At 39.4% G+C, this 16,332-nt stretch overlaps 2 protein-coding genes and 2 long non-coding RNA genes across 9 annotated transcripts in view; 2 read left to right on the top strand and 2 right to left on the bottom strand.

Moving 5' to 3' along the window:
- LOC118516965 overlaps positions 1-16,332 on the bottom strand; it is a 57,893-nt gene that overhangs the window by 39,715 nt on the left and 1,846 nt on the right. The window lies entirely within an intron of this gene.
- LOC118516967 lies at positions 11,955-12,609 on the top strand. Its single transcript, XR_004908202.1, has 2 exons — positions 11,955-12,180; positions 12,274-12,609. It is a non-coding gene; the product is annotated as an uncharacterized LOC118516967 (long non-coding RNA).
- Positions 12,273-13,637, bottom strand: LOC118516968. 6 transcript variants are annotated; one of them, XR_004908203.1, is made up of 4 exons: positions 13,181-13,636; positions 13,045-13,092; positions 12,645-12,985; positions 12,273-12,572 (listed from the first exon to the last, which is right to left on the bottom strand). It is a non-coding gene; the product is annotated as an uncharacterized LOC118516968 (long non-coding RNA). The 6 variants fall into 6 exon arrangements; XR_004908206.1 differs by having other exon boundaries at positions 13,206-13,636; XR_004908208.1 differs by having other exon boundaries at positions 13,226-13,636.
- LOC118516964 lies at positions 13,869-16,307 on the top strand. The gene is made up of 4 exons (XM_036062794.1): positions 13,869-14,104; positions 14,169-14,577; positions 14,645-14,961; positions 15,024-16,307. The coding sequence occupies exons 1-4, from the start codon at positions 13,975-13,977 to the stop codon at positions 16,205-16,207; spliced, it is 2,040 nt and encodes a 679-aa protein (XP_035918687.1). The 5' UTR covers positions 13,869-13,974; the 3' UTR covers positions 16,208-16,307.

Here is a 16,332-nt window from a genome sequence, read left to right as displayed (position 1 = left end):
AATTATACATTGTAAAAATATCGCAAGCAGTCGTTTGAAAAACGGGTAAAGGAGTGGTCTTTTTCTATTGTCCATCACTACAAACACTAAAAGGCTTAGCCCTATCATTACATTTAGAGCGTCGCCCGCACGTTGCTTTTAATTTACAGCAGCAATGTTGTCTCAGAGGTGGGCATAGGTGCCTATGCTTGACTAGGATTAGAAACGACCTGGCTCTTCTCCCCTTGCTGCGACATTGCGATGAATTTGTCCATTCTCTCATTCATCACATCCATCTGGACCCCCAGGCCTGTTATACACTTCCGCAACATCTCCTTTGCCATCGCTGACTGTATTTGTTTGTTACTATTACCTTCCAGCTCTTCGCATCCATCTAAAATTCATAAAAAAAAATTGTTAGATATATTGCATTTGGAAAAATGTGCAATTTACTAATAATAATTACCTTTAACCAGCAAAAAAGGAACCACACGGAAAATGGGGTTCACATTGCGTGTTCTGCTTGAACGATAAAACTTTTGCTTTGAATTTGATGTGTGACAAACAGCAGCAAGGCGAAAACATAAAACGATCACCGCAATACTCACATACAGCGACCCATCCGGCCTCCCAATTCGCGTACAACTGCCGATATCCGTCGTAATCCTGAAATGCGGCGGTTGAAGCACTGACCGCAATACGATTAGTTTTAACACCTTCCTAGCACATTTGTCACCTTCACGCTTACTACCAAACACCCTCAGCAAATTCGAGCAGTTTCAAGCAGTTATTCAAGCCCTACCTAACATCACAAACAACAACACACGCACTTACCGATAATTTGTGTCACTCCAACAGTGCTTAAAAATCAAGCACTTATCGCACACTTCATTTTACTCTTAGAGCCACTCTGAACCAGTAAACACACACACTCCAAAGTATATATCATGCACTATTTGCACCTGTCTGGATATTCGAGCAGTTTTTTAAGCTGCCGAACAATTCAAATAACAAAGCAGCACTCGCGAACGCTTTGATTCATTAAAACAGCGCTCGAAAAACATCGAGCACTTTTTGCCAACTTAAATCCATTCATAAAGACGCTGTGACGAATAATCTTACATCAAAGTATACCTGGCACTTTTGGCTCCAGCATCCATATTCGAGCAGTTGTCGAGCAGTTATCGAGCAACTGCAACATGTCCCAGCAAACCCTCTCAGCCACCAACAGCTATGCCGAACACACTTCCGATTTTACCAGAAAAGCTGCTTGCAATTTGAGCAGTTTTATTTTTTGTCGCTTGGGTACTGGAGATTTTTGTCCGATGGGAATCCGTTTTTGCTTGTGTCAAAATTCGGAAGCCGGAAAGGCGTCAGCCAAAAAATTTCCATAAATTTCCGAATATCCACCGTTTTTCCGACGGAAACGGAATGCACACTCGGTTCACATCACTACAATTCAAACCGCACTCAATTCGATCCATAAATGAGCAAGTTATTTACACTTTTGCATTAAACGCGGTATATCCGCCACGTGGTGGTGCTGTCACACTACTGTCACACTTCTGCCACCTCCGTTTTTTCACTTATTTAGCCTGCTTAAGACGTTTTTCACTGCGGTTTTTTGGGTTCAATCAATTGATTGCACACTACCACACCGGAAAGGACCGCTTCCGGACAGATCCGTGCGAAATTTGCCGCAAAAACACACACCCGACACTGCATCACCCCCACCACTGATACACTTTTTGGACCACGTAGCTTTCGCACTAATCGGCCGATTTTTACCCCGTTTTCGGCTTGCGCAACATTTTGGCCACCTTATCGACCGTTTTCACTCACTTCCAAACCCGAGAAATTATTTGCCAACCAACTTTGACGGCTTGTTGTTGTTGTTGTTGTTGGTGGTGTGGCATACACGCGCTACATTTCGTCCTAAAAGCAGCGGAAATGCACCGTTTCTTCACTGAAACCACTTTATTGGCCATTTATCACTGAACTGAAACACAAACCGCGCTCCGATCGGTTCACTATCACCGGGAAAACTGTGTCCATCTCAGTCTGCTTACCGCGCTTATGTGTTGGAACCATGGGCCACTTATATACACGTTAATTCACCGATTTTGGAGCCGTTTTCACTTTTGTACTGTAAAGCTTGCCATTTTACCTCCATTATGCATAATATCTGGTGGATCAAGCACAATTTTACCCCCTTTTTTAACAATATAAAAACAGAGCGCACTTTGCACAGAGTGCCAGGCGCACCGGATGACAGCTCGACACTGCTACAGTGACATAACACTGACCAGGCACAACCAAGGTGTATGTATCTAGAGCAAGGTGTATGTATTTAGAACAAGGTGTATGTATTCAGAAGGTGAATTTCTGTCGATTTCACACAGCAACAGCACCATTTCCCAAGTTTTCTGGTTCCCCTGTTTTCGTAAATTTTTTGGTAAATATATTCGTTAACGAAACTTCCTGGAAAAGATTTACGAAATTCCAAACTATTTCGAGGATAACTTGTTTATGTTTGGATTCTGTTTGATTACATTTTGAACGAACCCTGCTCATAAAATGAACCGGAACCATGTTCATCGAATGTAAACCGCTGATGGCGGACGGTTATCACAACGGATTTACATCCACGGAAGGCTTTCGGAAGGACTTATGGCGTATGTTTAGGAGACGGAAGGTTTCTGTTCGGTCCGAACTGGAAGAGAACGCGTGAAAGAATGGCTTTATGTTTAATAGTAATAGTGGTGTGTAGAAGACGTTATGTAAGTCGTAGTGCAAGAAGTATAAAAGTAAGGTTAGCTAGTAAGGATCAAGGAATACAGTTCAGATTGAAATCCGCATCCTAACGGAACGTGTGCGCGTTAAAGAAAATCACTGTAGCAGTACTTCTCACACATAGACATTAAAATGATAAGGAAGTGTCAGAAAAACGATATGACAATGCAACAAGTTTATAAGAACGTAAAATACGGATGGTCACAAAATGTGTAGAGTCAATTTAAAGATTACGCTAAGCTTAAGAGTTATTTGGGAATCGAGAACGGAATGCTGCTTTTCCATGATAGAGTGATAGTACCATAGAAACTGAAAGAGAAAACCACGCCACGCTGGCGAAGAGGATGAAAATGGCAGCAAGTAGCTAACCATGGTGGAAGAATATGGATCAGGATTTCTATTACGTCATTATTTTTTCCAATCTGTCATTCCAGACAGATTATAATGAAAGAAACATTCGCAACAAAATGGCAAGAAAATTTAAGTCCATTTGAGCGAATACTCATAGATTTTTGTTACTTCGAGAATAGCTCACAAGTGATAGTTGACGAAATTCATACAAGTGTAGGCTCCCATAGTTTAAAGTACCTTATGTTTGTATATATCTGCATATATCTTGATTTAAATATGTCAAGTGGAAATAAATACAAAATGTCCCCGCGGCTGGGCATTCAGAAACCGCCTGCCGACCGGACAAGATCGTTGTTTGTGTCGGACTTCTGCCTTCGGTCTTTTAGTACTTCCGAAACAAAATAAAGTTAAATTTAGCGTTGTTTACAGAAGCTAACATCATGACAAGTATCAGGGCAGAGCGTGTTATCCAAGAGCAAGATACATTTTTCACATGTTTGAGAATGCCACGAGAAAAAGTGTTAGACAATGGGCCTCTATTCAACTCAGGGAAGTAAAAATCATTTTAACATTCAAAAGGTACTAAAGTCAGCAAATCACCACCTTGCCCTCCACAATCTAATGGATAAGTGGACAGAGCGATGAGAACGGTGAAAGATTCAATTATTAGTTACGTGATTCAAAATACTGAATTTCAGAGGAAATTAAATCAGTTTTTGATATCAGACTTCCATCAGAGTCTGAGATCATCAGAGTGTCAGATTTGATGTTTTACAAACGTAAAGCTGAGGTTATGGTGTCGAATTTCAACGGATTAACTAAGTTTTTTCTGCAAAATTTAGTTTCAAATGTTAGCAAGTCGTTTCTATCATTTGATCAAACGATAAATCGATTTTAAGCATCGTTTTGTTACTCCCATGACACTATGACCAAAACATTTTGTACAATAAAATAATCTTATTTATCACACTTTAAAATCGACCAAATTTTTCTTTTATAGTCCTGGACATCCGCTCTTTCGCATTTTCAACCTTCACATCGTCTAGCTTTGTTATAAAAACGTTCAATTGATTTGAGTCTAAATTTTTGTTAACTCCATTGAAGTTTTTTTTTGCTCAATATTTTGTGAATTTTTGACAAATAAAAATACAATGAACATCAAAACTTATGATGTTGAGAATGCTTTTGCCAAAGTTTTGTAAGATAATAATAATAATAATATTAATAATAATAATTCAAACAATTTAAATTATACATTGTAAAAATATCGCAAGCAGTCGTTTGAAAATCGGGTAAAGGAGTGGTCTTTTTCTATTGTCCATCACTACAAACACTAAAAGGCTTAGCCCTATCATTACATTTAGAGCGTCGCCCGCACATTGCTTTTAATTTACAGCAGCAATGTTGTCTCAGAGGTGGGCATAGGTGCCTATGGTTGACTAGGATTAGAAACGACCTGGCTCTTCTCCCCTTGCTGCGACATTGCGATGAATTTGTCCATTCTCTCATTCATCACATCCATCTGGACCCCCAGGCCTGTTATACGCTTCCGCAACATCTCCTTTGCCATCGCTGACTGTATTTGTTTGTTACTATTAACTTCCAACTCTTCGCATCCATCTAAAATTCATAAAAAAAAATTGTTAGATATATTGCATTTGGAAAAATGTGCAATTTACTAATAATAATTACCTTTAACCAGCAAAAAAGGAACCACACGGAACATGGGGTTCACATTGCGTGTTCTGCTTGAACGATAAAACTTTTGCTTTGAATTTGATGTGTGACAAACAGCAGCAAGGCGAAAACATAAAACGATCACGGCAATACTCACATACAGCGACCCATCCGGCCTCCCAATTCGCGTACAACTGCCGATATCCGTCGTAATCCTAAAATGCGGCGGTTGAAGCACTGACCGCAATACGATTAGTTTTAACACCTTCCTAGCACATTTGTCACCTTCACGCTTACTACCAAACACCCTCAGCAAATTCGAGCAGTTTCGAGCAGTTATTCAAGCCCTACCTAACATCACAAACAACAACACACGCACTTACCGATAATTTGTGTCACTCCAACAGTGCTTAAAAATCAAGCACTTATCGCACACTTCATTTTACTCTTAGAGCCACTCTGAACCAGTAAACACACACACTCCAAAGTATATATCATGCACTATTTGCACCTGTCTGGATATTCGAGCAGTTTAGAGCAGTTTTTTAGGCTGCCGAACAATTCAAATAACAAAGCAGCACTCGCGAACGCTTTGATTCATTAAAACAGCGCTCGAAAAACATCGAGCACTTTTTGCCAACTTAAATCCATTCATAAAGACGCTGTGACGAATAATCTTACATCAAAGTATACCTGGCACTTTTGGCTCCAGCATCCATATTCAAGCAGTTGTCGAGCAGTTATCGAGCAACTGCAACATGTCCCAGCAAACCCTCTCAGCCACCAACAGCTATTCCGAACACACTTCCGATTTTACCAGAAAAGCTGCTTGCAATTTGAGCAGTTTTATTTTTTGTCGCTTGGGTACTGGAGATTTTTGTCCGATGGGAATCCGTTTTTGCTTGTGTCAAAATTCGGAAGCCGGAAAGGCGTCAGCCTAAAAATTTCCATAAATTTCCGAATATCCACCGTTTTTCCGACGGAAACGGAATGCACACTCGGTTCACATCACTACAATTCAAACCGCAATCAATTCGATCCATAAATGAGCAAGTTATTTACACTTTGCATTAAACGCGGTATATCCGCCACGTGGTGGTGCTGTCACACTACTGTCACACTTCTGCCACTTCCGTTTGATCACTTATTTAGCCTACTTAAGACGTTTTTCACTGCGGTTTTTTGGGTTCAATCAATTGATTGCACACTACCACACCGGAAAGGACCGCTTCCGGACAGATCCGTGCGAAATTGGCCGCAAAAACACACACCCGACACTGCATCACCCCCACCACTGATACACTTTTTGGACCACGTAGCTTTCGCACTAATCGGCCGATTTTTACCCCGTTTTCGGCTTGCGCAACATTTTGGCCACCTTATCGACCGTTTTCACTCACTTCCAAACCCGAGAAATTATTTGCCAACCAACTTTGACGGCTTGTTGTTGTTGTTGTTGTTGGTGGTGTGGCATACACGCGCTACATTTCGTCCTTAAAGCAGCGGAAATGCACCGTTTCTTCACTGAAACCACTTTATTGGCCATTTATCACTGAACTGAAACACAAACCGCGCTCCGATCGGTTCACTATCACCGGGAAAACTGTGTCCATCTCAGTCTGCTTACCGCGCTTATGTGTTGGAACCATGGGCCACTTATATACACGTTAATTCACCGATTTTGGGTTTTCACTTTTGTACTGTAAAGCTTGCCATTTTACCTCCATTATGCATAATATCTGGTGGATCAAGCACAATTTTACCCCCTTTTTAAAAATATAAAAACGGAGCGCACTTTGCACAGAGTGCCAGGCGCACCGGATGACAGCTCGACACTGCTACAGTGACATAACACTGACCAGGCACAACCAAGGTGTATGTATCTAGAGCAAGGTGTATCTATTTAGAACAAGGTGTATGTATTCAGAAGGTGAATTTCTGTCGATTTCACACAGCAACAGCACCATTTCCCAAGATATCTGGTTCCCCTGTTTTCGTAAATTTTTTGGTAAATATATTCGTTAACGAAACTTCCTGGAAAAGATTTACGAAATTCCAAACTATTTCGAGGATAACTTGTTTATGTTTGGATTCTGATTGATTACATTTTGAACGAACCCTGCTCATAAAATGAACCGGAACCATGTTCATCGAATGTAAACCGCTGATGGCGGACGGTTATCACAACGGATTTACATCCACGGAAGGCTTTCGGAAGGACTTATGGCGTATGTTTAGGAGACGGAAGGTTTCTGTTCGGTCCGAACTGGAAGAGAACGCGCGAAAGAATGGCTTTATGTTTAATAGTAATAGTGGTGTGTAGAAGACGTTTTGTAAGTCGTAGTGCAAGAAGTATAAAAGTAAGGTTAGCTAGTAAGGATCAAGGAATAAAGTTCAGATTGAAATCCGCATCCTAACGGAACGTGTGCGCGTTAAAGAAAATCACTGTAGCAGTACTTCTCACACATAGACATTAAAATGGTAAGGAAGTGTCAGAAAAACGATATGAAAATGCAACAAGTTTATAAGAACGTAAAATACGGATGGTCACAAAATGTGTAGAGTCAATTTAAAGATTACGCTAAGCTTAAGAGTTATTTGGGAATCGAGAACGGAATGCTGCTTTTCCATGATAGAGTGATGGTACCATAGAAACTGAAAGAGAAAACCACGCCACGCTGGCGAAGAGGATGAAAATGGCAGCAAGTAGCTAACCATGGTGGAAGAATATGGATCAGGATTTCTATTACGTCATTATTTTTTCCAATCTGTCATTCCAGACAGATTATAATGAAAGAAACATTCGCAACAAAATGGCAAGAAAATTTAAGTCCATTTGAGCGAATACTCATAGATTTTTGTTACTTCGAGAATAGCTCACAAGTGATAGTTGACGAAATTCATACAAGTGTAGGCTCCCATAGTTTTAAGTACCTTATGTTTGTATATATCTGCATATATCTTGATTTAATATGTCAAGTGGAAATAAATACAAAATGTCCCCGCGGCTGGGCATTCAGAAACCGCCTGCCGACCGGACAAGATCGTTGTTTGTGTCGGACTTCTGCCTTCGGTCTTTTAGTACTTCCGAAACAAAGTAAAGTTAAATTTAGCGTTGTTTACAGAAGCTAACATCATGACAAGTATCAGGGCAGAGCGTGTTATCCAAGAGCAAGATACATTTTTCACATGTTTGAGAATGCCACGAGAAAAAGTGTTAGACAATGGGCCTCTATTCAACTCAGGGAAGTAAAAATCATTTTAACATTCAAAAGGTACTAAAGTCAGAAAATCACCACCTTGCCCCCCACAATCTAATGGATAAGTGGACAGAGCGATGAGAACGGTGAAAGATTCAATTATTAGTTACGTGATTCAAAATACTGAATTTCAGAGGAAATTAAATCAGTTTTTGATATCAGACTTCCATCAGAGTCTGAGATCATCAGAGTGTCAGATTTGATGTTTTACAAACGTAAAGCTGAGGTTATGGTGTCGAATTTCAACGGATTAACTAAGTTTTTTCTGCAAAATTTAGTTTCAAATGTTAGCAAGTCGTTTCTATCATTTGATCAAACGATAAATCGATTTTAAGCATCGTTTTGTTACTCCCATGACACTATGACCAAAACATTTTGTACAATAAAATAATCTTATTTATCACACTTTAAAATCGACCAAATTTTTCTTTTATAGTCCTGGACATCCGCTCTTTCGCATTTTCAACCTTCACATCGTCTAGATTTGTTATAAAAACGTTCAATTGATTTGAGTCTAAATTTTTGTTAACTCCATTGAAGTTTTTCTTTGCTCAATGTTTTGTGAATTTTTGACAAAAAAAAAAATACAATGAACATCAAAACTTATGATGTTGAGAATGCTTTTGCCAAAGTTTTGTAAGATAATAATAATAATAATATTAATAATAATAATTCAAACAATTTAAATTATACATTGTAAAAATGTCGCAAGCAGTCGTTTGAAAATCGGGTAAAGGAGTGGTCTTTTTCTATTGTCCATCACTACAAACACTAAAAGGCTTAGCCCTATCATTACATTTAGAGTGTCACCCGCACGTTGCTTTTAATTTACAGCAGCAATGTTGTCTCAGAGGTGGGCATAGGTGCCTATGCTTGACTAGGATTAGAAACGACCTGGCTCTTCTCCCCTTGCTGCGACATTGCGATGAATTTGTCCATTCTCTCATTCATCACATCCATCTGGACCCCCAGGCCTGTTATACACTTCCGCAACATCTCCTTTGCCATCGCTGACTGTATTTGTTTGTTACTATTACCTTCCAGCTCTTCGCATCCATCTAAAATTCATAAAAAAAATTGTTAGATATATTGCATTTGGAAAAATGTGCAATTTACTAATAATAATTACCTTTAACCAGCAAAAAAGGAACCACACGGAAAATGGGGTTCACATTGCGTGTTCTGCTTGAACGATAAAACTTTTGCTTTGAATTTGATGTGTGACAAACAGCAGCAAGGCGAAAACATAAAACGATCACCGCAATACTCACATACAGCGACCCATCCGGCCTCCCAATTCGCGTACAACTGCCGATATCCGTCGTAATCCTGAAATGCGGCGGTTGAAGCACTGACCGCAATACGATTAGTTTTAACACCTTCCTAGCACATTTGTCACCTTCACGCTTACTACCAAACACCCTCAGCAAATTCGAGCAGTTTCGAGCAGTTATTCAAGCCCTACCTAACATCACAAACAACAACACACGCACTTACCGATAATTTGTGTCACTCCAACAGTGCTTAAAAATCAAGCACTTATCGCACACTTCATTTTACTCTTAGAGCCACTCTGAACCAGTAAACACACACACTCCAAAGTATATATCATGCACTATTTGCACTTGTCTGGATATTCGAGCAGTTTTTTAAGCTGCCGAACAATTCAAATAACAAAGCAGCACTCGCGAACGCTTTGATTCATTAAAACAGCGCTCGAAAAACATCGAGCACTTTTTGCCAACTTAAATCCATTCATAAAGACGCTGTGACGAATAATCTTACATCAAAGTATACCTGGCACTTTTGGCTCCAGCATCCATATTCGAGCAGTTGTCGAGCAGTTATCGAGCAACTGCAACATGTCCCAGCAAACCCTCTCAGCCACCAACAGCTATTCCGAACACACTTCCGATTTTACCAGAAAAGCTGCTTGCAATTTGAGCAGTTTTATTTTTTGTCGCTTGGGTACTGGAGATTTTTGTCCGATGGGAATCCGTTTTTGCTTGTGTCAAAATTCGGAAGCCGGAAAGGCGTCAGCCAAAAAATTTCCATAAATTTCCGAATATCCACCGTTTTTCCGACGGAAACGGAATGCACACTCGGTTCACATCACTACAATTCAAACCGCACTCAATTCGATCCATAAATGAGCAAGTTATTTACACTTTTGCATTAAACGCGGTATATCCGCCACGTGGTGGTGCTGTCACACTACTGTCACACTTCTGCCACCTCCGTTTTTTCACTTATTTAGCCTGCTTAAGACGTTTTTCACTGCGGTTTTTTGGGTTCAATCAATTGATTGCACACTACCACACCGGAAAGGACCGCTTCCGGACAGATCCGTGCGAAATTTGCCGCAAAAACACACACCCGACACTGCATCACCCCCACCACTGATACACTTTTTGGACCACGTAGCTTTCGCACTAGTTGGCCGATTTTTACTCCGTTTTCGGCTTGCGCAACATTTTGGCCACCTTATCGACCGTTTTCACTCACTTCCAAACCCGAGAAATTATTTGCCAACCAACTTTGACGGCTTGTTGTTGTTGTTGTTGTTGGTGGTGTGGCATACACGCGCTACATTTCGTCCTAAAAGCAGCGGAAATGCACCGTTTCTTCACTGAAACCACTTTATTGGCCATTTATCACTGAACTGAAACACAAACCGCGCTCCGATCGGTTCACTATCACCGGGAAAACTGTGTCCATCTCAGTCTGCTTACCGCGCTTATATGTTGGAACCATGGGCCACTTATATACACGTTAATTCACCGATTTTGGAGCCGTTTTCACTTTTGTACTGTAAAACTTGCCATTTTACCTCCATTATGCATAATATCTGGTGGATCAAGCACAATTTTACCCCCTTTTTTAACAATATAAAAACGGAGCGCACTTTGTCACTGCTACAGTGACATAACACTGACCAGGCACAACCAAGGTGTATGTATCTAGAGCAAGGTGTATGCCCAGGCTGCAAGGAACATATGAAAAGACCAAATCCCTCTGTTTACAATACTAAGTCAGCGAGTTCATGAACTTTATACGGCTTTTTACCTAATAATAAATAGTAAAATCATAAAAAAACGTATAGAAAACTCATGTCTTTATTTAACATGTACATTTTATTTGGTTTTAAAAGATTTTTCATTAATTTTCAATTTTAATCTAAAAATCGAGAGTAATGATATTGTTGATATTGGTTCCCTGATCAGCGATTGTTGTTGTTTTGCCTGTCAGACTGGCCGCCCAAGGGGAAATTTTAGAGGATAAATATCTCCCTCTCTTTCTATTTATACACCTCTTCCGCTCGCACTCATGGATGATTTGTCACACACTCGAGTTTGGTTCATGATGACCTAAATGTTTACATTTTGCTCTCCTTTTATTATTATACCCATCTCGCTTACGCCTATAGATTCACCTTGTTTGGTTGAATATGTGTATGGGCATGTGTGCACTCGTACAGGGTTTGTCTCGTTACCTTACGATATGAGCGGCATATATTATACCGTCATTATTGTTTTTTCAATTCGTTCGAGTATTTTCATTCAATCCCGAAGTGTTTTTAGTTCTTCAATTTCTTTCACATGGTTTACGATATGATTTTATTGTCAAGACGGTAGGTTTTGTCGAAAATATGTATATAACAAATTGAAACACTTTGTACAAAATATGCCGTTCGCATCGCAAAGTGAATAGGCGAGCCCTGTATCTTTGATCGCTGATTTTTGGTCTGGCTGCTCATGGAGAAGGGGTAAGAGTTCATGCGTGATTTGATTAGAAGAGAGGGAGAGGTTGACAAAGCCGATCGTCTTCGTTCTATCTTCTCCGCCAATAAATGTTGCGGAAAATTTTATTCGGTTTAAAGTCGTGCGATTTGTTTTGAGCAATTTGTGCAGGCAGTGTTTTCGTCAATAAGAAAGGATGCTGCGGATCTTTCGATCGTCATAGGGATCGGCTCAGGATATGCCTTCAAATACCGTTACTACATTAACCTTCACGACGACCATGTTCCGGACATAAATGGGGACGACACTGGAGCATTTCTTTGCCTGGTTCAGCTGGGCAATATGTACGTGATGCATTGCGCTCGTTCATGTTTTTATTGGTAAGTAAAAGCCGTAATTTTATAACCTATTTAATACCTCTTCTGTATTAACATGTAAAGTAACCATTTTATATTTACATCTTGTATTTCTAGCACCTAACACTATCGCACTGAGCGGTCGGGATGGGCCTCCGGCTCGAAGGGATCATCGAGTACAAACACCAAATGGTTGGCCCTTGTACACTTTTTCACCTTATATAAAGAACTTTGTAGTAAGGAAGCTCCTCACTCCTCTTCAAACCTCTGAAACGGTATACAATCGACACCAACAGGAGATCGACTACACTGTGTGAACCATCTTGTCCAGTGCAACCAGGCAACAAAACATTCCTCTTCAGCAACAGCACCATCATAATCCGTGCTAGAAGCAACTCCAACTTGTTGTCGGGAGACTAAAAGATGCAAAATTGATTTAAAAAAAAAAGCAAATAAATTTGTGTAGAATGATGATTGATCAAACTTACTGTTAATGGAAGGCACTTTATACACAGAAGGACGGCAGGAAGAACTGAACGGAAAAAGAACACCCAATGCTGATTGCTGACAAGCCGCCGGTAACGTAATGACCAATTTGGAATCCGTGATCGAGCAGAGTCAGTGTTTAAGGCCAAGCACGTCTCCGGCATATGATATGCATTCTCCGATACCCATGGCCAGGTTCTCCTACGAGATACAGCGTGGGCTCACCCGCTAACTGTAAATGCACAATCCGTTGATATCCTCCTCACCTCATAGTTATCGTGATCCTTTTCCCGCTCCGTCTTCCGTGCCAACACCTCCCAACGTTCACCATGGCGCTGCAGAACTAAAAGGCAAAAAACTATAAGCCAGATATCTGGGATAAAAGCATATAATTATATTTACCTGATTAGATGCACTCATCGACTTTGTAGAGCAAACAGATTTTTGAATCTGAAAAATAAGAAAACTTCAACCAATACAAGCCATTCCAGCGTCTAGTACGACTGTAGCATTGCTTTTTTTTTCTTCTTAACTACACCATGATCTGCTACGCGCAAGCGTACCACGCTCCAATTTATATTACGTGTACTTCATTCCTGCTCTGAGCAAGTCTGGTGGTTCAGTCTTCAGGCTGTGGTATACATGCACACGGCATTCTGTTTCTAATCTTACTCTTACTCACCCGTTTCAGCACAATGAAAAAGTTTCACACGCACAGATCACAGCTGATAAACAACACACTCGACGCCCACCCCCTCCCTCCAACCTTGCAGCGAAAGTTCCGTTGTTACACACAAACATAATACCACCACACAACGCGAAGAGTCTACGGACATGTAGAGAAGCAAAGCAAAATCAAGAGAGAAAAGAGCAAATACAGGAATAGAGGAACTCCCGAAAACACATGACGAGACACGACAATACACAATATATTGACAAAAAGTTATCCTCGAATCTTTGTTTACATTTTGCATGGCTATCCTCGAAAAATTTATCGAAACATAGATTTTTCGAGGATAGTGAACTTTTGTTTATTTACATTCGATGAACATGGTTCCGGTTCATTTTATGACAGGGTTCATGCAAAATGTAATCAAACAGAATCAAGACAAAAACAAATTATCCTCGAAATAATTTGGAATTTCGTAAATCTTTTCGAGGAAATTTCGTTAACGAATGTATTTACCAAAACATTTACGAAAACAGGGGGAACAGATAACTTGGGCGACGCGCTACAAAAAGAAAACTTCTATCCGTATAAACAAAAATTTTCCGAGTGCTTCTTAATTACGTTTTTGCTCAGTGCCTTCTAATATCACCAATCTTGTAAAAATGAGTGACCAATTCACTAAACGAGTAAAATATAATTCATATTTGTATCGTTATCGCGATGCGACAGAGCGCCGAGCAGCTTTGCTAGAGCAGAATGACGAAGAGCTAGCTGCAGGAGGAAGTTCATACGGTATAAGACGGGCAAATATCATTGTTAGTTTCTTTTATAACATGGCATATGTTTTGTTTTCCAGTTATTGGAAGCAACCAAGGCGCAGGCGATGCACCTATGGATTATCATTCAGAAGGATCTTCCAATGTGATGGCAGAAGAAGCCGGTGAAACGACAAGCGAACCTGAATGTGATGAGTTTGTTACGGACTATTTAGTTGAAAGCTCTGACGATGAAAGAATGGACACAGAACGCACAGAAGGGTATGATGTAGAAGCCGAATTACGTCGATGGGCAATATCCACCAATCAATCGTATAATTCTATAAGTCAAGTTATGGAAATCATACGAAACGTGAGTTCTTGTAATCTTCCAAAAGATGCTAGAACTTTGCTGAAGACTCATCGAAATGACTCAAATGAAGTTGTAACGATAAACGGAAGTCAGTATTGGTATAACGGAATAAGACGATGTCTGCTCAACGAACTAAGGTGCGTAGCTAATAAAAGTTGTTAACAACAATCTTTACATAACAAACGTTACGTTTTGTATTTTCAGCCGCAGCGATATAGCTCTCGATTCGTATTCTAAGCTGGAACTTAATGTTTCTATTGATGGATTACCCATATTTAAAAGCAGCAATCTTCAATTTTGGCCAATATTATTCAACGTTCATAACATTCCAGAAGTGCCGGTAATGACCATTGCAGTTTACAGCGGATCAACAAAACCAGCAGATATCGATCAATTTCTTCAGCCCTTCGTTGATGAACTTAACTTCCTTATGGAAAATGGAATAACCATCAATAACAAAAAGATTTCCATAGAATTACGTGTCATTATAGCTGATTCACCTGCTCGAGCATATATTAAAGGTAAGACAAAATATAAGATTACGTTGAAAATTGTATGGAACTTAATATACTTTTTTAAATAGGTGTTGCTGGTTTCAACTCACGAGATGGTTGCTTGAAATGCGCAACGAAAGGAAGAAGCCTTAATGGAAGAACTGCATTTTCCAGTTATACTGAACTTGAGCGAACAGATCATGGGTTCAGATTACGAATTTACGAAGGTCATCATAAATATTGTACTCCATTGTTGAAACTAAATAACTTCGACATTATCAAACAAATAATCGTCGCAGATCAACTACATTTGATAGACTTAGGTATCACCAAACGCACGATCGTAAGTTTCATGGAAGGAAAATTTGGCGTTAAAAAAAAGCTTAGCAATACACAAATTAACAATTTGTCTGCAATGCTGACCAACATCAAACTTCCTATTGAAATTCACAGAAAGTTCCGTTCAATGCGTGACTATAAGCACTGGAAAGGCTCAGAATATTCCTCATTTCTATTTTATGCCAGTTTCGTTATACTCAAAGAGATAACAAATGAAGAACAATACAAGCACTTCATGCTGTTCTTTTGTAGCTTAACTTTGTTTTCCTCAAATGTTTACAAAGAACATTGGCCTTTAGCAAACACGTTGATTCAACTTTATGTAAAACATTACGCAAATATCTATGGCCCGGAATTTATTTCAAGCAATGTACACAATCTGCTACATATATTCAAAGAAGTTGAACAATTTGGTCCAATTAGTAGCATATCTTCTTATCCATTTGAAAACCATTTGCAGCATTTAAAACGTTCATTGCGTTCTGGCTGGAAATGCTTAGAGCAAACTATAAATAGACTTTCCGAAAAAGAAGTTTTTAACACTCGTTCAGCTAATCTATGTTTAAATTTCCCTTCTGTTCATACCAGAACTGGCACAGTAACATTACATGTCCGCAAAGCCTTTCTTTTAAAAACTGGGGAACGTAACGAATGGTTTTTGACCAAAAGTGGTAATGTGTGCAAATTTATCACTGCACATGAACAATACCGTAACATAAAAATTGTTGCGAAAAAATTGTCTCAAACAGACGATTGTTTTGTATATCCTTTGAATTCTAAATTTATGCATATGCATCATGGAAACCTGAGCGATCTGGAACATACGGAATTGGATGTTAATATTGAGGATATACGATGTAAATTGGTAGCTGTTCCCCTTTCCAAAGAAAATGAGTATCAATATGTTCCATTAATTCATACCCTCGTAGGCTAATATTTGCATTTCTTAGATAATAAATAATTAATATGATTTTCTTTCTGTATCGTTCTTTTTAATTACTATAATTTATGGATTATAACATTTCAAAAATTTACATATTATACATGATACATTTTTCA

This window comes from Anopheles stephensi, unplaced genomic scaffold (assembly GCF_013141755.1).
Source record: "Anopheles stephensi strain Indian unplaced genomic scaffold, UCI_ANSTEP_V1.0 ucontig423, whole genome shotgun sequence".
NCBI classification, from domain to species: Eukaryota; Metazoa; Arthropoda; class Insecta; order Diptera; family Culicidae; genus Anopheles; species Anopheles stephensi.
Note: the sequence above shows the minus strand (reverse complement) of the source record. Positions and strands in the feature narration are given on the sequence as shown.